General features: G+C 39.6%; 1 protein-coding gene across 4 annotated transcripts in view; it reads right to left on the bottom strand.

Moving 5' to 3' along the window:
• LOC131993150 (Kv channel-interacting protein 2-like) overlaps window positions 1-26,201 on the bottom strand; it is a 104,972-nt gene that overhangs the window by 27,359 nt on the left and 51,412 nt on the right. Inside the window, exon 1 of one of the 4 annotated variants that reach the window (XM_059358909.1) lies at window positions 623-751. The exons of the other annotated variants lie outside the window; for them this stretch is intronic. Coding sequence (XP_059214892.1) covers window positions 623-728 — 106 coding nt within the window. The 5' untranslated portion in view covers window positions 729-751. Of the gene's footprint in view, window positions 1-622; window positions 752-26,201 lie in introns of those variants that run through there. 4 annotated transcript variants of the gene reach the window in all.

Raw genomic sequence — 26,201 nt, 5'->3', positions numbered from 1 at the left:
GACCTTCTAATTGAGTTCGACCGCCGATTTACCACAAATCAATGGGCACCTTTGTCCCCTTTACATAGTTCTAATGTGGAAAATAAATCACTGGAAAAACTTTTGAACTGAATTATGTTTGTCACACAAGTCAACCACAAAACATGTTGACTTATGATCTGCAGCAAAGAAAATGAGCCATATTTTCCCTCTTGATATCGCTCAGTACTAAAAGCTATAGGTTAATGAGAGCACTGAGAGTAAGGCTGACATTCCCTCAGTGAGACAAGTTCCTCTACACAGCACTCAGACCCACTCTCTCCATAGTGTTATCGATTAAAGGGTAAAAGCACACACCCCTGGGGCAGAGGGAGGCCTCACACACAGCTAAAGTTACTCTGTGTGTGTGTGTATGTGTGAGAGAGAGGGAGGGATGGAGAGAGAGAGTGTGTTGCATGGCCCACAGTTGCACTTGTAACCCAAACCCTGAGACAGGACTGCAGCCCATCAGGACCAGAGGGAATGGGCACTGCAGATAAAAGTATCAGAACATACAAAAAAACTCAAACACTTCCATTTCAATCTGACTGTAACATTACTGTCCTGTTATTTAACCAACAAAATCGCAGACGAAATCCATTACCTTCCCCTCCGACGGGCTCGAACATCCCAAACTGCTCCAGAACTTTGATGAAAAGACCCATGACCACCAAAACAGCGATCATCTCCAAGCCATCCAGACTCAACATCTTGGGAGACCACTGTCTGTCATCGCCTAGCACCGCGCCACCGAGCCAGGTCGGGTTTGTGAGCGACTCGGCCCCGGCCAATGATGCAACACCTGTCTAACTGCAGTTTGTCCAACTTTAGCTTAGCTGAGTCGACTTTCGCCTCACTTTCACCCACTTCGATCCAATCTTCTAACTTGAGACTGATGATTTAAAACTTATGTCAACTATAATAGAAAGAAGAAAGAAAGAGGCTCGGCGGGAGTTTTCTCTTCTGTCACCCAAAACCCAGCCCCAGGCAACTTCTCTTATTCCCTGGTGGAGGCCATACTGCTGGAGGCTGCAACACAGAGCTACGGATTGTCACAACACCTGGACTAAAGTTTTAGGCTTTTTTTCCCTTCTTTCTCCTGTCTCTTTCTTCTTCCAGGCCCCCGTCGGGTAATGGAAACTTGGGATGTGCTGCGCCTGCTAGTCCTTTGGCAGTGGTTGTCAGAAGGCGAGTGTTGTGAGGGGGGAAAGAGGGAGTGAGTGAGGGAGAGGCGGCAGATAAAGAGAGGGGGAGAGGATGAGTGGGAGATGGCATAGAAAATGAGCGAGCAGGAGAAAGAGTAACAGAGAGGGAGAGAGAGAGAGAGAGAGAGATAGAGAGAGAGAGAGAGAGAGAGAGAGAGAGAGAGAGAGAGAGAGAGAGAGAGAGAGAGAGAGTGAGTGAGCCAGACACACACACACACACACACACACACACACACATAGTGAGACAGAGATTGTTTGGTGGGATGAGAGAGTTAAGGTATGCCCTCCCTCTCCAGTGTCATTGATTTGCCTAATGTGGTTTCCTTGGTAACTGGAAGAGAGTGTTTAAAGCCAGATTTAACTAATGGAAAGAAAATACATTTATGTTCATTTGAATTCAAGTGCCTTCTCAAATGTGTGTTTTCACTGTATGGAGATTGCTGCATCTGTTTTGTAGCCTTTATGCCTGCCAGTCGATGCAATGTCTCATTAACTTTTTAAATGTGTTGCTATCAGAGCTCGACGGGCAAAGGATTTTTTAGCTTCGGCACAGCAAAAGCTAAATTTGCAAGGCAAACATCAGAGATGAGAGCAGAAATAGGAAAATAGGAGCTAGATGCAATTATTTCAGATACCTACGTAGCTGAAATGAATATGCCCGGGAGAAAAATCTGTTTTGGTAGTAACAAAATGTGACTTATTTCATGGAGAAGAAACAGGTGAGGAAAAACTTTAAGAATATCCTACTTAAGCAGCACTTTACTTATTATAACTTGTGGAAAAAAGGTGCATCAGTGTTTATACCAGGATCTGGGTGAATACTTGATTCTGATTGGCTGCCTGGTGTTCATAATGCACACAGACTACGTAGTTCCAGTTAAACTGTCATCGTCCTAAAATAATGCTCTGGCTACATAGTATCAGTTTGTCCAAAATCAGTAAGAGAAGCAACAGAGGCGCAATCAAAGCCTCCATTTACAATTTAATGCAATTAAATGCCACACTGAGTGCCTTTAGTGCCCCATCCTCTGAACACCACAAGAAGGCAACTGTCGCACACAAGCTGTAAGAAGTACACTGCAATTAGTTTCATTTAGATGAAGAAAATAATCTCATAAAGAAAGTATATTGCTCTTGAATATAGAAAATCGATTAAAGAGAGTAGCCGTATTTCCAATAAAGTTGAAGTGCATTTTGTCACATTAAAGAAAATTAGTGATGTTTTAATCAGCTGGTTTAGAGCGAATGAACAAAGCTACATGAACGTACTTTCGTCAGAAGATGGCAGTGTAATGTATTGCTGTATAGGCTATAATCTGTCAGTAAACAGTAGAAAAAGAAGAGAGTGCCCAAAACAAAAACAAAAAAGAGATTGCTAAACGGATAACTTTGGCCACCCACGAGAGAAAATGGAGAGAAGTCCTCAGTAATTTGCTTTCATGTCAGCTTGTATTGACCGGCAGAGCAGAAACAGCTGATCAGTCACAAGTTAAATTTTCACTACATCAGAACTTATTCAGAAAAAGCGTTAACATCTCCTGAGCGCATTAACTGTTTTTCAAAAAAGACAATAGAGCATGAAAATTTGTAAGTGCATTTTCAAAAGTTAATAAAATGTTGGTGTTTCCATCAAGTTTTTTTCATGCAAATTTTTAAAATGTGTATAGAAATTAGTTGATTGAAACATGATTAACTTTCCTTAGGCAAGTCTTTTCTGTATAGTCCCTAACTGAATGTAGAATTTCTAATACAAGTACAAGAAGATGACAATTCTTGGCAGAAATATAAGAATATAATCTAATTAAAAAGATTAATTAAAAAGGCCAGCATGTTTGGAACACTAAGTCTTCGTCAAGGGATCAAAATTCTAGTAATTTGGCCACTAGTATAAAGGCTATGTCTTTTTTACCGCTCTGGACATTTGGAAGCTTTTCTGTTTGTCCTGCATTCTTTCCTTCTTTTACCCAACACTTGATTGATCTACGTTCTTACACACCGAACAACCAGCTCCCTCTCTTTCCTGATACTTTCAATTTGCTACTTTTTTTTCCTTGTGTAAACATTTCCTGCTTACAGTTCACATCAATAGCTATTCAGCTGTTGTGAGTCAGAGAACCTGAAGCTTTCAGCTCATACCCACTTTATACACCGATTCAGGTGTTTCTTTTTTATACAAATAATAACTGCCTCTACCAGCAGAGCCACATTCACCTTCACATCCAGGCAGTGATTTGCTCACTTTCTGTGTAAAACATGATGTCAATCATAAGGTGAGGTTTGCAGCATTGACAAGAAAGAGTGCAGGCTGCCACTGTTAGCCACCATCCGAGGTCCTGCCCCTCCCAGCACGACTCCCAGTGAGGGTATCGCTTCCCCTCATGCTACAAAAATAACAGAATTGGAAAAAGGTGTGATGTTCCCTCTTTGTCTTATTCTCCCACTGTGCTGTCCCCTTTCTGCCTCTCATCTTTGGAGAGAGGAAAAAGGTTGCGAGAGGCAAGACAGCAGGGCTCTGACAAATGCGGCTGTGTCTGCATCCACTCCTGCTGTTGTTGCTCTTTGTTGACATTCCTGTTCCTACATTTTCAACTGGGCTATACAGCAGCATGGCTCATTACGGAGACGTCTGTCACACAGGACCACATGGGTCACCCTAATGTGTACTCATAGACAAAACCAAGAATGCACACAAACACACACGAGTCAGACAAGGTGACAGGAAACCTAATCTCATGTCACGTCACTCTCTTCATTTACGGTGCGTACTTTAGGCAAACAAACACGACGCCACAGAAGACCTATTTCTCCCCACTTTATGGCAGTAATGTATACCTGCTGTATTGGAGCTGAGCTCCGATTGCAGACATGGTAAATGTTAACAGAGAAATATTGAACCACACGCACACAAAAGAGACAGAGAGAGGGAGAGAGGGAGGGAAATCTGAGCCCAACTTGTTGGTTAAAAATGATTTCTCTGCCCACTTATTTATTGAAGGGTTGTCGTTGGAGGGGAGAAACAGAGAGGTGGAAGGAAAGAAGAAGAGGCAGGTTGTTTCATGAGACATGGTGGCAGGGGAGAGTAATGAGAAGTAAGATAAGACAGACAGAAACAGAACAAGAAGGAACAAAGGAAGGACAAACTGAAGAGCCCAAGCGACTGAGGTCAGACCCTCCGTGTGGCGATCAGCAAAGCACAGAGGGAAGAGACATCTATTCTTTATTACCCTCCAGCATCTCTCCCCTTCTGGAGGATTTTTTCACCTCATTCTGGCTGTCAAGATAGAAAATTGGACCTGCAGATGTGTCCTCTTCCCCTTCGCTATTCTCCTCCTCTACTTTCTCCTCCGTTCTTCATCAAATTTGCACAAACAGGGAGCACATATTGACACTTTCAGGACTGAGGAAGGAGTAACTCATGAGATTAATTTCACAAGAAAGGACAACAGTGTCAATCTGAAAGTTCAATTTAGATCAAAAACTCTGTGCAACAGGTCTGTATGCCATCTACCTCAGAGCTCTGCACCAACAACTGAGAGCTTTTCTGATAAATTCTCTAAGTAAGCATAACTTTTGAGCAGACACAGTCATCACTTCAACCTTTTTGCCTTTGCAGTGCCACATGGATTATTTTCTAGAAATTCCCTCCTGACAAAAGTGCATTTCGATGTGGCTCTGACATATACACACAACACATTTGGTTGAGTTTTTTTTAAAAGCCTCTCATTAATTTGGATTGTCTCTGACAACGAATAACTTAAATCTTAACTAGAAATTGTTTGTGCTCTTTGGTTCAATGTGTGATATTTCTTTGGCTGTTAATTTTGTAATTAATGTCATATCAATATATATATATATATATATATAATTTTTGCCAGGTCTCTCGGGGAAAAAGAAACTTACTACTTTCAACCAAAAGTAGAGAGAAAAAGAAAAGACAAACAAACCACATGAAAAGGAAATCAATATTTTTAGATTACAGCAATATCTGAAAAAAGTGCTTCAGTACTGTAGCTCTTAGGGAGTGTTTTATTTTTATCGGCTAAAGGGAGGGTAGTTTTTCTTTTTTTAATTATGTATTGTATAAATGTAATAGATAAAACAAAAACAGATAATACATCAGAAATATGACATGGTATGAACCATGGTTCATACATGGGCATTTTGCCACACGTGTTTCTCTATCATCTTTATTTTCCTTGTCATAGCACAACTAGTATCTACAATAATGAGGACTAATATTTTAGGTTTGAAAAACATGATACAAGCAGAACCTATTAGTAATTTATGATGTTATCTTCAGCAAGACACAATTAGTAGTAGAACAGATATTCAGTTTATTCTGCATCTCAGCAGAAAGTAAAGTAAAACCATAATTCCTGTTTAGCGTTGTACCAGCACCAGTATAGGATTGGAATATTTTAGAGGGAGATTGTTGTTGTTTTTGTAGTAAAAACAATGAGGAGGACTTTGGCTTTTCAATATGTAAAAGGATAATGTTTTCCCTCTCTCTGCCGAAATAATTTTCAGACAGTCCCTTGAATTCAAAGTGCCTGAAGTTCCTCTGTTGACTCTGATGCCTGTGTGCCCTGCTGAGACATCTCAGATTTCAAAAGAAGAAACAAAACAAAACAATTTTTCCGCACACCAACTCATGCTCTGTCTTTTGTCTCTGATACGACCTATCATCGGAGTCACTCAGCTCTAAAAACAAAACACAAATTGCCTCACTTCCTCCCTCTTTCCTCTCTGGCTCCTATTGATTTTTCCAAATTTCTTCTGCTGCTAAATATACTGTAAGAGATGCTGTCGGACGTGAGCACTGAAGGGAAGCAGTCAATTGATAGGTGCTAAACTGTGGAGAGTGTTGTTCACATTTGTGCTGATGGGTTCATGGGTTTTATGACAAACTGAAGTGAATGGCTTTATTGACTCGTATCTCAGTATTTATGTGCAGGCTGAATATGTCAAACCTAAGGCCTCCAGGGAATGTTATGAAACAGTGATCTGACATTTGAGCTTAATCAGATCGTCTCAGGTAGACAGCTTGTGACTTGAAGCAGCGGAGAAGGATTTATGACAGATTTCAGGCCTGCAGCGATCTTATCTTGTAATACATAAAAATACATTTTCCACAGCAATGGAGGCTGAAACTACACGACAGTTAAGCTGCTAAGGCTGTTTCTTGCTGCATCGATCCTTGCATGTTACAATCTCTAATCCACAGAATGAACTAATTGGAGAACATGACTATCGATCTCTGCTTCAATACGGCTTGACCGACCATGCTTAAGAGACTACACACTGACACAAAATTACAGACTCATGCGGCATAAGCTTTGTGAGAAAATTGTGTTGATCACAATCGCTCTCCAGCCGTCACGAGTAATGACTTCACTTGGCGCTGAAGCATCACGAGAGGGCTGCGATGAACATACTCGTTCAGAATCAATAAGAAGATAGATGTCTAAACATGCCGTCTGTACTTTCCATGTCACACTGTGAACTAAGGTACACAGAAGATCAATAAGGATATAATACAAGGTGATAATAGAGGAGACGGTGAGACTGGAAAACTAAAGAAGATGTTTTTAAATCCTGGGTCAGCTAGACTGGGACATCTAGTGGGCACAAAGGGCAAAGATCAGGCTCTGAGTCTTTTACGTTGTTTTTGAAAATGGGTGAGAGTGCTTCATTTATTGATATTTCCTCATTATTTTGCATTGACATATAGTTGATTTTACATCCTACTTCCATTCAAACACATGGAGGCATGAATATATCAAACTTTACCAAATACCTTAATGCACTTTGATTTGTTTCCTGCAACTCATTGTCCACTAAAATATGCACTGCTGCATTCTCCTCACGCACTAATTTTCTCTTTTTAGATTGCTCTATTAGTTGTTGTTTTGCACAAAAAATGGCATGAAAACATATTATCATTTGGTCCACTAACATATTCCACTAACTACTTCAATCTAGCTTCGTCACTCACCTTTCCTCATAAACAGCCAGTAACACAGTGGCAATACTGACATGAGAATGAGTGCATAGACGCTCTCCTCAGAGCCGCTCATGTTGACCGCAGGGTTTAACATCCACATGCCCAACACAGGTGAGTGATCACAATCACCGCTCAGCGATTGTGTGTGTGTGACAAAGCTACATTCAGAGATAATCAGCTGCACAGCCAGGTTTCCCCTCCTTCTCTGTGGGCGTAATCACACACAAAATAGTTTGTACATGTACTTAAGTACAGTTTGAGGTACTTACTTGTACTTTATTAGATTATTTCCATCAACTACATTTATTTAAAGGGTGAATTAATACTTTTTATAGACAGTCAACAGAACATATCAGAGCCTCACTCACCCATTCACATTTGTTTACCTCCTGCGATACAACAATACAATTATGCGATACAAGTAAGGTGAAACCACACCACTGTCCCATCACCTGAAGTGACAATAACCAGCCTAACGAAATAAACAACACAGGCAAAATACACATTTTGGCTCCTACAGATCTCTAGGTTCAATTCACAAGCATAATGCAGTAGGCTATGTAAAACAAACACTGAGCACCACCTTTACCAACTGCAACATTAAAGTCATGTAAATATGAATGTTATCATCAAATAATTGTATATATTAATCAGGAATGGGTCATTCTGCATAATGAGTACTTTTGTGCATTATATCTTTAAATCTGAAAACGACATTTTGGATGCAAGACCTTTATTTGTAACAAAGTTTTCCGCTGATATTGTTTTCTATTGTATTGCTATTAAAAGATCTGAGTACTTCTTCTTACACTGACCCATACACACGAACAAACACATGTCGTCAATGCACCACCTGTTTTGAAAAGGCGTGTGTTGTTTTTCCCTCATGATCTAGCTGCAATTGTAAAGGTTGACTAAAAAAGTCACTTATTATCAATTTACCGTCGAGCTAGTCTGAATCAAGCCCTTTATGACAATTATTTATGTACAGTGTGTGCTATGACAGTACGTCTTATAAACTACAGTTGTTGTTTTAGTTGCTGTTACGCCACACGACAAGACACAATAGATGTGGAACAGCGACATGGGTGAGCCAGCACAGAATCCAAACAACATGTGCAGCTACACTGCACAGCTGTTTAGAGATATAGTGATAACATTGTAGGAAATTTCCAATTTACGACTCTGCAAGCACACATAAACGTCCAAAAACAGACTATTTTTTTGCAAGGCATGAAATAAACAATGAATTATTCACACCGTGAATTGAATGCAGAATGAGTGAACTTTGAATTTCACAGTGCCAGCAAGCAGGTGCTGGATGGCTAGAAACCTACTGGGAAAGAAGAAAGAGAATAGGAAAGAAGGTGGAGAGGGAAGAAAGACCAGAGAGGAAAGAGAATTACAAAATAATACAGGAGTGGGTCTGAACAGCAGAAATAATTCAGAAGGTGAGGGTGCATTAGGGAAGGAGGAACTACAAAGTAGAAATGAATTGAGAGAGTCACCTTTGTCATGAATAGACATCACTGGACACTCAATAAAACAGGTGCAAATTCAACCAACCTCCACTAGAGGTCAGTGTAGATTAAAGCATTTACTTACGTTTCAAAGCATTTCAAACACACATACACACAGACAGAAACTTGAATGTGCAGAATGTTCTGTTCTTACATGTGACTTTGAAATGTTCTTTACATATCCACTAAACTGATCAAACATGCAGCAGTTTTGAGTTGGAGCCAAGTCTAACAGCGTCTCATCACCAGTAAGTCCTTAGCCTAACCTTTAAGAGAGCAGCATATATAGCCTGGCACAGAGCCGGCCGGGTGCTCTGCTGGTTGGCAAGATGAGGTACTTTAGAGTCACAGGTTCAATTTATATCAAAGGTAAAAGACCTGCAAAAAGACCTTGAGCTGTGCTACACTGACCTGACTTTAAAATCAATGTACACAGAACTCCTAATTACACCACATGCAACCTCTGTCACCTCCTGCATTGATGAAAAACAACTGAATTCATCATTTTGACAGACTCAGATTAATTAAAGGTTGGATTATTTTTAAGTGGGGTTTTACATTTACATTTACATTTAGTCATTTAGCAGACACTTTTTTCCAAAGCGACTTAAAGGAAGAATAAAAACAAACAATCAAGGTATAGTGCAAAAAGAGCTATTAGTGCATCAATAAGTGCTAATGACAATTCTTTAAGGAGTAGAATTATCGTGTGGTGTGAGGAGAGAAGATGCTCTCTGAAGAGCTGGGTCTTCAGGAGTTTTTGGTTTAGGAAGACAACTCCATATACCAGTTCAGTCTGACCTTACTGCCTTTGAAGAAGTACCTCACACAACCCCAGTGAAGAATCCAACCTATCCCTTTAAGGACAAACACTGTTGCTAGGCCCACAGCCCATCCGTTTGTATCTAAACCAATGTCTCTGTGGACAACAGGACAACAAGCACGTGGAGCTGCCGCTCTGCTGATTCAGCAGCTAATCAAAAAGCACAAAATGATCCAACCTATACCAAAGGACAAATGTGCCTGTAGTGCACACACAAAACTCTGCAAAGTCACTGAGGGTGGAGAGCACATTACTGATGAGCAAGCATAAAAAACAATCACACAAACAAGATGAATATCAGGAATCTATAGGGACAGTTTGTTTATGAGCCAACAACTGTTTGCATAAGGGAATCGGATATAATGTATATAGCTGGAGGTACAGGAAGAGGAGATGCTATCAACATAGATACTTTGTTTTTTAATAATGAGATTAGAGGAGAGGAGAGGAGAGGAGAGGAGAGGAGACAGGAAAGGAGAAAAAGCTGTGATTGTCTGTGACAGCCAGGCCCAGTCAAACGCTCTATTGTGTTAAACCCGTCAACTGTCACAGAGAGAGCGAGCGAAAGAGGAATAGACTGATGGAGAGAGGCTGTCGTCATGGACACGACACATAGCATCAATTCCCCAGGTTTGGGTGCACACAAAGCCACACACACACACACACACACACACACACACACACACACACACTAACCCCCTCTCCATGTATTGGTAAAACCGACATAGACAGGCTTTCCCATTTCATCCATTATATCATGGCGGTGAATGTATTGATCCAGCATACATACAACACGCACACAGACACACACACAGTTAAGTTTCTGTGCTGATGTCTCCCTAACATTACCAGACCTTGTGGACATGACAAACCTCATTATCATGTTCATGCAGGCTATAGCACTCATTAGTATTCTGCAGAGCAGGCACACAAACACACACATACAAACATGTGCATGCACACAGAGTGGGGTTAATTCATAGAAGATATGCCTCCAGAGGATAATTGTCTCTAATCCTTTTCCCTGCTGCTCTCCCATCTTTGATGTAAATATCCTGTACTACATTTTCCTGAAGAGATTTCTATTTTTAGGCTGGGTTAATGAATCCTTTCCTGCAGGAATACAATCTGTCAAAATCATGATCAGTGATTGTTTTCTAGTTTAATGCTCACTTTTGAACTTATTGTTTGTCCAGTCATGTGACCCATCAGCTGTCCCCGCACTGCAGGTGAATTTTTTTGTGGTGCTCAAAACAAAAATGAAATGTTTTCAACAGCAGTATTCTCTTTGTAAGCAATGTCTCCTTTACTCTGGAATATCTGCAGACGTAGGTGAGAACTGTTTTTATTGGAGCTACTTTGTGCTCGAGAAATACTGTAGCTCCTAAAGAATATGTTGACAATGAGCTCTGTGGATTATCCAGACTAACAAGGACACTGATTCTGCATGATGGTGTTGAATTTTTAAAGCATTTTTCATTCTGCTGTGAGCACAACAAACAAAATTACACTCACATCCATTTAATGTGTGTACAAGTGAGGATATCTTAAAACCTGGGCCCAAAATCACTCCCTCCTTCATTCATCCTCTACTACCTATATACAGTACAGTCATAGACGCTCAATAGCGAGAAGGAAACTGAGATATTGGACATTTATGAATCATGACTTTTCCATCTATAAACTGCAGATCATTGCATTATGGGGCCGTTTGCCACAGACACTAGTGTTTGTGGCAAACGGTGATAGTGGTATTAGTGATATTATTATAGTGTATATATTTACAGATTCAGAAGTTGGACACTCAATAAAATGCCAGACAATAAATATAGTGCATTATACTATATAATAAATAAAAGGTGATTTCAAGTAATTATTGGCTTAATATACTTTTATTTCACTTTGTGTACTATGTGTATGTTAATTGAAACAGTCACTGTGTTGTGCTCTAATGGGAATTTAAAGGGCTAGTTTGGATTTTTGTGAAATTAGGTTAAAGAGATGCTTCTTCATAGTCAGTGTGCCACATACAGTTTATGGTGGTCAGCACCTCCTCAGTTTGGAGAAACGGGCACGAGTACCAGCACAGAAGCTAAGCAAAGTACTGCTTTGGATGGGGGCAGCAGCAAAATATATTTTATCCACTTAAAAAAAATGTAAATCACTATACATTTACACTATATTTACAATGTTTCACCACAATTTACCCAGCTGTTAGACAGCCCTGTTTAAGTTCACACAGGGGGAACTGAAGCCATTATATCCTCTCATCAAAGCCACCAGACTCCTTTGACAAAAACATTTTACCTTCTTGCAGTGAAAATATCCTTTATGCAGTGAACCCTTAAAATGATATTGCTGAAGACACAGACATCTTATACAACCCAACTTCAAAAAATCCAAATGGTCCTTTTGAATTTTATTTTTTTCCTGGTGACACCTTTTTTCTTCGAAATGTAGCTAATTTGACAGTTAGTCTCTGCTGGTGTGAATCTGTTTTATTTTTTACCTTTGCTCTCAATCCAACTGTATCACTATCATTTATGTTTCCGTTTGATCTGATACTGTTTTCACAGTTTTACATGTGCTTTCAGTAAAAACATAAATGGCTAAATCCTGTCTTCAACCATTATTAGGAGCGTGTTTAACTGACAGCATTACTATGATCCTCTATACATGCTGAATACAGAAGAATCACATACACATATGTAGATGGGAATATGTTTGCATGTGTGTGTTTATGTGAGTGTTAGCATATGGTTGAAAATATGTAGTCATATATCACACAGAATGAGTTAACCCTAAGAAACACTATCGTAACACGTAGCGGGTATAAGCAGGTGCTAGATTCCTGGAAAACTGCTACAAAGAGAACACACACACACACACACACACACACACGGTGAAGTTGCTTTTGTCATGTGCTCCTATTTCACAAAAGGCAGGCAGGAGCACAGGTCATGACGTGTTACACAGTGTGGAGTGGGCCTCCACAGCTATAAATAGCACTGAGAGGAATCAGATTTGGAGAACCGGAGGTGGGAACTGATGAGATCACACATACCCATGTGTGTATATGTGTATATGTGTGTGTGTGTGTGTGTGTGTGTGTGTGTGTGTGTGTGTGTGTGTGTGCAGCAAGGCTGTGAGGAAATGGAGTCAGACTGACATCATGCAGACTCAGAGACGGACAAGCAGAGGGAGCAGCGGGAACAGACTGAACACACCACTACGACTGAGAGGAGGGTGTGAAGTGACAGCAAGATGACAACCTGCTGAGAAAAACCCAGGGAGGAGTGAACTGTGGTGATGATGACAAGATGGTGGAACTTGTGCAATTATTAGTTTAGATGACGACGAGCTGTAGACGTAACAAGACTCTTCTACATCTATGACACTGTAGGCATGTGAAGTGTTGAAGTAGATCTAATATTCATGTGTGCTCTGAACATGCAACCTCTCAAGGTCAGCACAGTATTAATAACACATGAAACCGTATGTGTGATAGATCACAAATATAGCGTATATTCTGTTTTTTATATGAATATGATTTGAATATGTTTGGCTTGAACCAAGGACACGAAGACTGGGCCATGTGGGACAATCAAATAACTGGAAGATGCTCTGGATGGAGGAGATGCAGTGTATTTGTATTTTATTAGAAAAAGATAAAGAAAAACTGTTTCAGCTCCTCATGAAGACAAATTTTTGGTATAATATTGTATTTGATCAAGAGTGCAAAGCTGGAACAAGTTGCCTCTCCTTAAAAAAGTTAATCACTGCCAAATCTTTACCTTTTTGTGCCCTTTTTCTTGTTTTACATCTACGTAGCAAATAATTAGTGGTTCGTGCATAAATCACAAGGAAATTGCAAATACAACACAAGGCAGAAGCATGAATGATCAGAATTTCAAAGAACTTTTTGGATTATAATTTTCTTGTTTTAGAAGAGTAAAAGGAGTATCACTGCTTTCTTTGGATACAAAACATCAAATAAGGTTTAAATGTTTCCTGTGTGTGTCTGTCTGTGTTTTCTGTGTGTTCTCCTTGAATGACATATCATCTCAGAACTGTGACAACCACCCAGAGGCACGGTTACTTACACACACAAACATATTTCTGGAGCACACAACTGAATGACAGACATCAAGTCAATGCAGCGCGAAAAAGATGACAGACAAGTGCCACTCGAGAAAGTGACTAGCAAGTGACACATTTACAGTAACGGAGAGGGAGAGAGACGTCGAGCAATGTTGTCAATCAAGAGCGGTGGTGATGAAGTCTCAGCGGGGAGGGACATTTTTATTCATCTATTTATTTATTATTTATTTATTTAACGTGTTTGTTGTTTGTATATTATTTTTAGTCTTTATTTATCCAAGAAAAGTTTTGTATCATCATCACTAACATGAGTCACTAAATCGATTTTTTGGGGGGTTTTGACTGTATATTTAACAGTATTCACAATAGTACATAAACGTGAAAAATCTAGTGTAAATACACAGAGGTTTGGTGGTTGTTGAGTTTGAGTGAGACAATAGTTCAGGAACTTTCAAAAATGTGGTCATTGAATGCATTTTGTGTTAAAGATATGTAATGTGATGCATAGTTTAGTCCACATTGACGCCTGCTGTTCTGACTGTGTTCTGAGAATTTGAAAAAGTGTAAATATAATCTTTTTTCTGTCTGGTCTCACTCCAACTCACTCGCTGTGTGTATCAAATTGGGGGGGGGGGGGGGGGGGGGGGGGGGGTGCAGAAGTAGTTGTTTTTAAAGGCCAACTTTGTTATTTTACCCTAACCTTAATCAAGTGGTTTTATTGCCTATTAGTAGGTTTGGGTTTCATTCATTCATTCATTCATTCATTCATTCTCCTCAACCACATCCAAACTCGGGTCACAGGGGACTGGAGCCAATCCCAGCTGACATTGGGCTGACTGAGCTGACACATAGAGACAAACAACCATTCATACTTTCATTCACTTTTATGGGCAATTTAGAGTCACCATTTAAACCTAAGCTGCATGTATTTGGACTGTGGGCGGAAGCCAGAGGACGCAGAGAGAACCCACATTGACACGGGGAGAACATGTAAACTCCATAAAGAAGAGCTTCAGGCCGGAGTCAAAATGGCAACCCTCTTGCTGTAACCACTACACCACCATGTAGCCCAGGTTTGGGTGTCCTCCTGCTTAAAGGAACATGTCATTGTAAAAACCGGACATTTGTGTTACCTTGAATTTCTGAAGAAAACTTCTTCTTTCATGCCTCTGCCGTGAATGAAGAATCCAAAAACTGACTAAATCCTTAAAGAATTGAAGTAAATTGGGTCCACATTTAACAATAACAAAACTACATCTAAACATCCGTTTTAAACTTTCATAACTTTACATACATTTATCCAGTCAAATGTTTAGTACTTTCCAAACAAGTTTACTGTTGTTAAAAATGGCCCCCAGTTAAGTCATTTCACCAAGGATGTTTGAAATTTTCCTCAAGAAATTAAGGAAACACAAGGTGAATAATTGATCTACAAATGGTCATGAAATATTCCTTCAACTTCATTTCCTTCTCTCTTTATGTACCACTTCACTCGTATTGCCTCCTGCCTCACCTCCATCTACTTTCCCTCTCTCTAACCCTCTTCTCACCCCTTCTTGCTCCCTCTCTGTCATGTTGACTAGAGGTCAGCGGCACGGCCTCTCAAGGTCGTCCCTGTCCGAGGCCTGGCGTCCTCATGCCTGGATGGCTGAGTGGAACAGACAGCTCTGTCCCAGTTGGGGACCATCAGACTTTTAGTGCCTCTGACCACCGACCTCCCTGGTGAATAGGCCTGGTGTGCATTCTTTCTTTGTTCTCATCCACTGCTGTCCATTACCAATAGTGTGACATGAGCAGGAAGAAAGACGGGGAAAAATAAAAGAAAAATAAAAGATGGGCTATATATTTAGTGTTCCTTTAAATTAGTCCAAAATATACTGTATGTAAGCAAATAATGTATAGTGTTTTGCTACTTTACTTTGGATAGTTTGAGCAGCTGAGAATGATCTTATTTAAACTCTGCACACACAAAGGCTGCTGTGGCTCTCTGTCATCCTCCAGGTGGATTGATCAGCTCATGGTGAGAAAACAACATGCACCAACCATGACAAAACAGCTCATTATCATTCACATCATGCCAACCACTTTCCAATTTGTCGAGGTGTCAGATGCTTTACCTGCTTTTTCTTTTTCTAGTGGCACATCTTTGATGGATGAGGTGAGATTACACTGTGATGTTTATATTCATATTTCTTTGTGGGGACAGAACCATATTAAAATACAGCAGTGCCCTAATGTGTCAGCTCTCAATCATCCCCACTAACAACTTAGTAACCATAACATGAACTTTATGGGGACTGTCTGTCCATTAATCGTGCACGTCGGGGGGTTCATAAATGTAAGACTTAATGTCACACAGTGTTGTTTTAACTCAAACATCTACAGTATTTGTTAGAGCTAAACAACAGCAACTTCTTTTTTTATGATCCATTAATTGTTTTAGTTATGTTATAGTGAATTCACTCTTGGTTTTTTTTTTTTAAACTGTTGTCCAGACAAATTTGAAATGTTTTGGGATTTAGGGTTTTAAATTGGTCACTGGGAACTTTTGGTTAATATTTTTCACTACTTTTTAAATTACTCAATGTTTTTGAACAATTACTAAATTAAGTTAAATAGTGATACATATTAATCAATTATAATGCAGTCCTAGTATTATTATTTTATTTTTATTTTTTATTTTTTATTTTTTATTTTTTTTTTAGATTGAAACATACAGTTGAACAATAGGAGTATTATTAAATACTATTGTAATATTGTTTTTACAGACGAATTGTCACTGTTTATGTCACAGTTCAAATATAGACAACAGGAACATGTATTAATAATAAATAAGGATCTAGAATAAATCCATACAGTTCATCCTTAGGTCGCAGTGGATGTTTGAGCCAGATTTAAAGAAATTCCCTCCAGGTGTTCCTGAGATATTACGAGATATGGGATGGACGAAACTCAAAAACATAATGCCTCCAGCCCAAGCTGTCACCAGTTTGGAGGGATAAAAATAAGAGAATGATGGTGTGATAAAAGAAAAGATAATGTGAGCGCTAGAAGGGTTACAAATGTTATCATCAGTGCATTAGGATCAACAAGACTGATCATGATTTCCAAAAGCGACTGAGCATTTTTTACCTTAATAAACATCCTGATCCAGCTACATTTCCCATTTAAAAATATTTGCTGTTTCTCTTTCACTGCTATTAATGCCTTACAGATGGACTCGCTGTGATCTTCAGCCGCCTCAGGTGGATTCACAGGTTCACAGAGTTCACCTTTAATCAACTTTGACTGCACAGATGTGCTCAGTCAGCCACTAAAACAGTGGAGAAGTTGTGTTTCTCACTACATCTAGTGAATTATCATACAACCGACTACAAACTGTATTATTACTCTCATACACAGTTTAAAATAAATACATTTTAATTAATATGTACTCATTACTTGCATCAGAGCCATGGCATCATGTCCTTTGCTGGGGCAGCAATACATCTATAAATAGTTCCATGGAAACATAATGTAATCTACCATGAGGGAGCATAAATTAAATGTCACTAATTCAAAGTTTTATTACATTACGCTATGCACAATTCTATAATAACCTGCTTTCACATAAAAAGCTCTTCTATGGATCTTGTGTAGGGCTGCAAAAACAAACCCTCAAACTGAGCTTTGCATTGGAAGTAGAGTGTCAGGTGTACACATAGTGCTCACACCCATACAGCAGGGTAACTGAGAGATCCCTGAGGCCTTTAATAGCTATAGTTAGCTTAGATTTATTCACTGCTCTGATAGCTATAGTTAGCAGTAAATTTATCCACCTGCCAGGGGAACTTGTCAACCAAGGATGGGAAATACACTTCCATAGAGTTAGTTAGGCTTTAATGACTGAGGGGCTGGCTGGAAAGAGCTGATTAGAAAATTAATTATTTATCAAAATACTACTAAAAATTTCCCCTGAAAACTGAAAAATTGAGAACAAGTCATTAAGGTGTAAATTGAATGTTCTGAATTTCAGATCAGGGCTATAAGTCTTTATATATGAGTGTGTGTGTGTGTGTGTGTGTGTGTGTGTGTGTGTGTGTGTGTGTGTGTGTGTGTGTGTGTGTGTGTGTGTGTGTCTGTGTGTGTGTCTGTGTGTGTGCGTGTGTGTGTGTGTGCGTGCGTGCATGTGTGTGAGACGGAGTCTGAAGGAGTTTCATCAATGTCAAAGAAAGATCAATAACTTGCGTCAGTCATTAATTGCAGACAGCAACACTGCTGTTCATCTCCTCTTTATCTGCATATTTTACACACATTTCATCTTGCAGGCTCCTCTCTACATCATTTCCTTCACTTCGACATATACGCACCCATCTACCTTCATCCAGACTTTACATGGGACTATTTCAATTCAGTTTATAAGTTTTAAAGTGCTGAATCCTCCCTTCCAGTCTTGAACAACAACTGACCCACTGCCTTTAATGTCCAGGGCGGTTGATGGAAAACAAATGTAGCTGATGATGTCATCAGTGATTCACATTGATTTTACAGCTGGCCATAATACAGGAATTGTGCTTCTCTTAGCTTGAAAATATTTATTCTTGGCTGTTGACAAAGATTAGTTTTGTTTTTAAGGCTGGGTTACACCAACAAGGATTCATTTTTAAACCCTGGCTAAGTAACTTTAAATCATGTTGCACCAAACTAGCTTCAAATGAAGAAGGATTATATTTAAACCTCTCTTTTTATTTGAAACCTGGATTCAATTTAAGTCTGTAGCACCAAAACTTTAAACTGCAAATTAAAATGTAATATAGAATTAACTTTAAACTTTTACTGGAGGAGGTTCAACTTTAAAATGGTTGTTAAATTGTTGCCTCTCGAGGTGGACTTGGCAAAATAATCAAGTTTCTTTAAGAAAGTTAGGGAAAGGGCTCCATATATTTGGGAGGAGAAATAAGGGCTACTCTGTGGAGCCATCATGAGTAACGTGAGGCTAAGTTGGTGACTATTGACAGTGTAACTTTTTTTCAAGGAATACAGAGCAGCCTAAAGTTAAATTGGGGGGAACCTGGAGGACAAAGAGGGTAATGGATGCAGTGTGGTTTGAAAAATAATGGAAGCATGAATGTTAGTGTGTAGAGAAGTAGAAAAAAGGTGAGTTTGCTACACTCGACCAATCAGAGGTCAAGGAGAAAGACTTGGAGAAGGTGCTGGAAGAACACATGCACTATAATACTTCTAGTCATATTTACATAGGGTACACTACATTAACTTTAATATATATATATATATATATATATATATATATATTTTACTTATATAATGCACACTTAGCATAACCTATATCTTAATGTATTCTTGTCTCTGTGGAGTTCCTGTTCGCTTGATATGCATTAGAATGGATAATTTGATAAAGTAATGGACGATTCAGCCTATTAGATTCAAAAGTTGTGTACTCAGCAAGTTTGATATGTGGGAGTGGGGTTGGGGGTGGGGGGGGGGGTGGGGGGGTTTAATCACAGCAACACAATGTAACTGTAAGAAACTACTTGATACGTTGAAGGTTAAAAGGAACAGACAATGATTGCCTTGTGAGAGAAGGTGTACTTCAGCACCATGGACAGAGACACAGAGAGGAGCAAAGAGATCAGACAAACTTTTGTTGACCAAATAAAACTAATGTTGGGTTATAGAACAAAAAGTAAATAACACAAATGGACTTTTCCCATTGCTTCTGAACAAACAAAAGAACTCGCGAAATCTAAAACACTGTTTGTCTCCTGCTCTGATGTATTGTCGGCTTTCCAACCACTAAAGGAATTGATCAAACAAGACATTTTGGCCTCTTCTTTTTATAACCGTGCCAGAAGAAAGAGAGAAAACTCAAACAAAAACAGGCCTTAACTTTTTAACAAAATTACGTGTTGGTGATAAAAGAGGGCGAACTGAAAACAGCTTTATTTCCCAGATTTGGATATTCTACAGTGACATTCGGAGCTGACTATTCCTGCTCTGTCTGTACTGGTAGCTGCTAAAAAGCTTATAGATTACACACTGAGCCATGAATGATTTCGCTTGCATGCCCATTATCAAGTAGCATCTATCACAGGTGAATGTAAAATGAATGTAAAAAGTTTAGGTTAAAAAAGCATTTTTTTCTAATGGCAACTGAAATATTCCTCTATGGAACATCTGTGAAATTAACCACAACCTGTTTTGAACAATGTTAGAATAATCTGTGTGTCTGTCTCTGTGGACGTCACTGTATATCTGTGTGTTGGTAAGTCACTATCTGTGTATGTACCCTCTCTGTGCATTGATAGATTAATCATGCAAGCTGCTTTGCTACAATGCTCATATGCTAATATTGTTGTGATACTATGGGTAAACTAAATACATTTACTCCATCTGCTTAAACTTCTTCTGCCCTATTTAAAGTAAGATTCTATTATCACAAAAAGATATATTTTATATGGATATGTCTATTACAAAATCGGTGTCTCCAGTAACATCTCTGCAGGATATTCTCAGTTTATTTCAAGGCAGGAGTTGGTGATTTGAAGGTTTGTTGCAGGTCACGGGACATGATGTGCAGCAATTAGCAATTTTCTTCCTTCTTCTAATGCTGGGGTTACCCATAGGTTTTAAACTACTTGCTCAACCATAAAGTCACATTATGACAATGTGATTTATTCTTGACAGGTAATGGGTATGTCTTCTCAAAACTCTCTTCCAGACATATCACAATACAAATTAAACCTTAATTAACAGAGGATTGTGTCTGAAAACAAAACTGTTCAAACTTTATGAATGACCGTGTAACATATTCATAATTCTGTATGCTTAAATTGCAGTTGAACAATCTTTTAACAAGTTCATTTTGCAATAAATTGGTGCTGCAATAAAGCACCTATCAAAAGATAAACATTGTGTACGAGAGTTGTGTTCGGAAGCACTTTTTGTTTGCTCAAAAGACAGGATTTTGAGACAGTCGCACACAGCTGGACTGGTACAGTAGCTGCCAATTGCTGACACCTTCACACTTTTCCTTCTTGGATGAAATTGGTGTTTTCTGACCACTGTATCCCTGATGGCTGCTAATAATCAACAAAAACTTAGGCATCACAACATGCTTCAGGAACTGTTCTGTGGACCCTAGTACCAAGACAACATCAGAAAGCACCAGGGTCTTATTCTGAGTGAGTTTATCAATTCTTTGTGGACATAGAAGAGCTTCTAGTGAAAGAAACACACTATAAAATATAAAACCCTTTTCTCCAGTCTCTCATCGTCCTCTCTGCACACATTTCTCTTCATGCCTCTCTCCAGCACCTCCTCTTCACACCTAGTTTTGCCCCCTTCACCCCTCCCACATTCAGACTGCTGCTAATAGGGGTTTATTTTTAGCACATGTGAGGTGTGTGTGTATACACATGATGGATGAAGGTGATGTTTCACATCTCTCTTGTAAAAGGTGGAGGAAGATGAGGGAGGGAATGGATGGAGGTGAAGGGAGCAGAGGCCTGAGAGCTGTTACGATACAGGAAGTGTGGAGCAGGAGGGTGTCAGGTTGTGACAGGGACAAGGCTTCCACCTGAAAGCCCCGCTGGCACAGCAAACTGACCTACAAGCAGCTGGGGATCAACAGGCCGCTCTGCACCAGGTGATAGTGCTTTTCTCCAGGGAGATGAGGGATGACAGAACAGCTTGATGGACCGTACCATCCAATTAGAATACAGCTCACACCGGCCTTAGCTTTAGCTTTGTGCGAGAATTGAAAATGAATCACACATCAACGCTTCTAGCTTCTTGTCTTCCCTCAGTAGTTCTTGAGAGGAAGTCAGAGAGCTGGTCAGAGGTTAGAAGCCTGTAACCTGCTTTAAATCATGTTGGAAGTAGATATAAGAAGTAGAAAGTGCACACACCACTCTGGTATAGACACTGGAGCACCTGACGGGCAGAGCGAGCTAAAGCACTAACTCAATCAGCTCGGGACGGAGCGAAATGTGAACAGCATGGAGCAGATTAGGGCTAAAACAGTGGGATAGGTGCCAGAGAAAACAAAGGATGAGAAAGCAAGCAACAGATACACAGAGGGATTAGTCAGCATACAAGGAGTGCACAAATAACTACAAACCAACTGTCGCTTTCCCTTTAATAACTTGATCTGGAATGCCACCGCATGTGCAGAAAATTGGCAGCACGTGAGAAACGGAGATGTCATTTTTAAATATAGATCTTCAAAGAGGAACTTTTTTCTGCACAGGCTTTGACCTTGAACTTCCATCAGGAGTTTATTTTTAGGCCATCTTTTTATCTTGGCTGTGAATGTGAGAGTCAGGAGGTGTCAACAACAGACAGAAACAGAAGCGAATAATCAGCGCGAGTGAGATAATTTAAGTGAGAATCTTCACATGTCTGGCGACTAAACGAGTGTCTTCTTAAAATGGATGTGAGCACTCAGACGTGATAGGATGTGGCATTTTTTCGGTCTCTATCTATCCCTTTGTGTCTTCCTACTGAGTCGCTTTCTATCTTTTCAGTTCCTTACTTTAAAATCTTCTTTTTTTATGTTATACAACAGATTATCAAATGACAAAACGGTTGTCAGAACTTGGCAGTGCAGCCAGTGAAATAAAATAAAAGGGGATTTACCATGCTTTCTGTTATTCCTTCTGTCATAATGTTACTATGTTGGATGTTCATATTTAACATGGCCAATGTGTTAGATAATGCAGTTAACATATGTAAAAGTAATCCATGTGAGCAAAAATGAGTTGCATTAGTTTGTGCCAAGTTTCTATACATCTTCATTTGCTCCAGGCACATTAGAGCAGTGTTTACATTACATACCCTCCCCACTATCCCACTATACTATACCCGGGGTTAAAGTGGGCCACTGTATAGTTAGTTTGTTTCAGTTTTGGTGAATAATATGGATTATGATAGATAACAGATTAAATACAATTACACATTTAGAAGCTGGGGAAACATTAGGAAATAGCAATCACAAAGTCAAAGACAAAGTAATTGGGGGTCTAGCCTGTGTGATACCCCCAGTGTAGTTTGGCGGGGGATTAATGTGGGCTGCTATACAGGCTACATGTAGCTACATGCTAACCTCAGGTGAACCTGTAATCTTGGTTGCCAATGTTGTTCTTTTCTCCCAAATTTCGAATCACATTGCAGCTGGAACATGTCTGATTGTGTAGTCTTTGGTTTGACAGATTTTATAGGTTCATTTCCACAGTAAAAAGTCCAGCTATACTGGATTACAGTCATTCCTCTGGCTGCTCTGGCTGCAATGATGGTGGACAGCAATGGACAGCAAGAGCAAAGAGGTGAAAGAAATGCTGACTAATCAAAGCAGACTGGGCTTTTTCGATTGGGGGGCATAAAGGGACAGGCGCTACAACGGAGCATCTTAGACAGAGGGTCAATAGAGCTGCAGCAGCTGTGGGCACTATGAGAAAAATAAAGTGTTATTTATTTTGATATTGGGAGATACAGAGTGAAAGGAAAGGGCTCCGAGCCGGATTCAAACCCAGGCCACCTGCTTACAAGGACTCCGCCTCAGTGGTATGCACTACCAGTGTTCTACCGGGAAGTGGTTTCTAAACATTAAAAGCATCTAAACATGTTCTCGAAGAAACTCAAACTACATTTATGAACCTGAAAATTAGCTGAATATGTTCCTTTTAAGATCATTGTTTATAATGTGACAAAACAGATTATCACATGACAAAACAATGGTCACAAGTTGGCACTGCAGTGAGTAAAATAATAATCTTAAATGAAGTATAACAAAATCTTGTAAATGAATAAACAGTATTTCTCAGTTTCTGCCCTTCAAGTCTATCCAAATCCGAGTTGCTTCCTGCTGGGTTTTCATATTGCCTATTATGCACCGATATGAGACAACATTCAGCTCAGCCAAGCAGAGTGTCTGCTCTTAACCCCACGGTTCAGCACACGAGCAAGGGACTTTAGCTCGGAGTACCGTAAGTTATCCTTATGGTAATGAACAATTCCCTTCCCACTGTGAGTGCCATTACCACACACTGTGATATGGCTTAGTAGACTGCAGGCACACAACTACAGCAACACAAACACACACCCACATGCTAACCCCTGCAAGCACTCATCAGAATTTACCGCCACAGGCTACATATGTTTTATTCATTCAACCTAAAATTGACGTTTAATGTCAATTTCGTCAAAAGGAGAGGGACTTGATGGACGGGTGTGTAATGACATTCATCAGAGACAAGAGGGAGGGTGCAGAGGTGACACTGTTAAACTCGATCAGCTCAACAGGTGTGTAAAGGGGAAAGAGACACATAAATACTACTAACAGTATTAGAAAGTTTTCCTGATAGAAATACAAAGTTTAACAGCAGCACTATCTCTCTCTCACAAATACACACAACAAGTTCAGCATCTCTACATTGGGGGCCATGGCTTGGACAGAACATATTTTATTCATAGATTATCGGTTCATAACAAAATCTCTTTGGTCACAGCCACGAGTGAGCTGCAAAGAGAATCAGCTTCAAGGTACTATAACTGAAAACAGCATGTGGAAATGAATGTGGTGTGTCTATCAATCAGAGCTGGTTGTGTGTGTGTGTGTGTGTGTGCGTGCGTGTACCCTCACTGGTGTATAGGCGTTCAGGCCAAGAAAGGTACAGCAGCACATGTGGGAGGTAATCAAAAATTATTAATTAGAAAGTGCAAAGTTCTAACAGCCTTTAGAGAGGGACTAACGCCCAGTTTCATTTAGAAAAATGTCAAAGCCCATGACAAATGACTCTGAAGAGAAATAAATGTGACTATTTCTTGCTCATATGTAAACGGTGAAGTGTCAAGGAAAGTTTCTTGAAGTGAAATATGTATGTGCGTGTGGAAGGTGCTTTTGTGTGTTTTTACATAAATAAGTCACAGGAAGCTGGTCTCTGCAACACGTGATCCGGATCACCTGGAGAGAAATTAATATGCAGTAATGACCAGCATGTATTGCAGCTCATTACACAGCTACCACCACATTAATCTTCAGACATGAATATTGATTTAAGACTATTCATTACAAGCTAAAGCAATTTACAAGCCAAAGCGACGTGCTTGTGCACAGATATTGTGAGCTAAAGTTGTAAGGGCACAAGAAATTTGATTAGAAAAAATTTAACCGGTCTTTGTCACTGTGAACAGACTGTGAAACAGAACCAGAATGCATTCAGATGCTATGTTGAACGGTAAACATGTTAAAAATATACAGACAACTCAGACTGACCAGATTGTTCCCTTTCAACAATGAGGTTATGAGCATGTGAATGCACCATTGATCATTCTAGTAGGCCTATGACATTAGGATGACTGATCCATTCATAAGGCAGTGAAGGTACGAAAATAGCAGTGAACAGTTTCCGACCTGTCAAACACAGATTATACAAACACATTTATATGAGCCAGCAACAGAACTACAAAGCAGTTTTAACTGATTCATTTTTTAGGACACCGATTTTCTGTCTTCACCATGGCAAGGATACTGTGATGTTAGTTTAGAATACATGTGGCAATGTATAAAGTGGACTACATTATGTGAAATTATTATAAAACTGGAAATTGACCAAACTCTAACAGTCAAAGTCAATTCAAAAGTGCCAAAATCTGCAGTTCCTTGAATGGCCACTTGAGGTTGGCTCCAAAAGTGAGTCAGTCCCATTGACCCACATGTTTAGATGTCCAACTTTACAGCAGGAATAAAATGTGTTCTGGTCTCTATAGATCATTTCCCTGCCGTTAACTGTACGGGGAGTGAATGGTAATTTGAGTGAGAGGTGGGTGTCATCACAAGTGCCATGTATTAGCAGCTATGCTTCATTTAGCCTGCCTCAGCTCACACACATTCAAGCTCTTTGCCTGTATTATCTAGGTTTTAACAGTTATTTATTGACTTGATTAAGCATTTTTAATACAAATAGCATCTATAAGCTAAAAGCAACACCAATGATTGCCTTCTACTCTCCTTGACATACTATATGAGATATCATGACGCCACAAAGCAGCGGTTTGTGACACGATGTGGTGTATGAGGAGAGGCGACGGCACAGTAGGTCTATGCTGTCAGCTTGGACTGTTTATGTTAGATAAGAGCGTGGCTAACAGACAGATCAATGGGGCTCATAGAGTTTCTATACAGCTAAAACCAAAACAACATCTACAGACTAAGATAATGTCATGCAGCAGAGGGAAGATAGTGTACAGATGGTGTAGCTGAACTGGTTTATTAATGAGTGCGTACATTATGTGGGCAGGCAAACAAGATGAACAGTATTTAATACATCTTAATTGCACTAAACAAATCTAGTCACACTATTAGGTAATCGACATAAACAAAACTCTAAGGCAGAGAAGGAGAAGACGACACACACACACACACACACACACACACACCAGCATGGCCTTGTTTCCCCTACAGAGGCTAATGAAACAAACTAATTAGTGGGCAAAGTAGGGGCAAGAAGGAGGGTGACTACAAATGACTGTCA

The sequence above is a fragment of the Centropristis striata genome, chromosome 20 (genome assembly GCF_030273125.1).
Source record: "Centropristis striata isolate RG_2023a ecotype Rhode Island chromosome 20, C.striata_1.0, whole genome shotgun sequence".
Lineage (NCBI taxonomy): Eukaryota > Metazoa > Chordata > Actinopteri > Perciformes > Serranidae > Centropristis > Centropristis striata.
The sequence above is the reverse complement of the archived record's forward strand: the minus strand, read 5'-3'. Positions and strand labels throughout refer to the sequence as shown.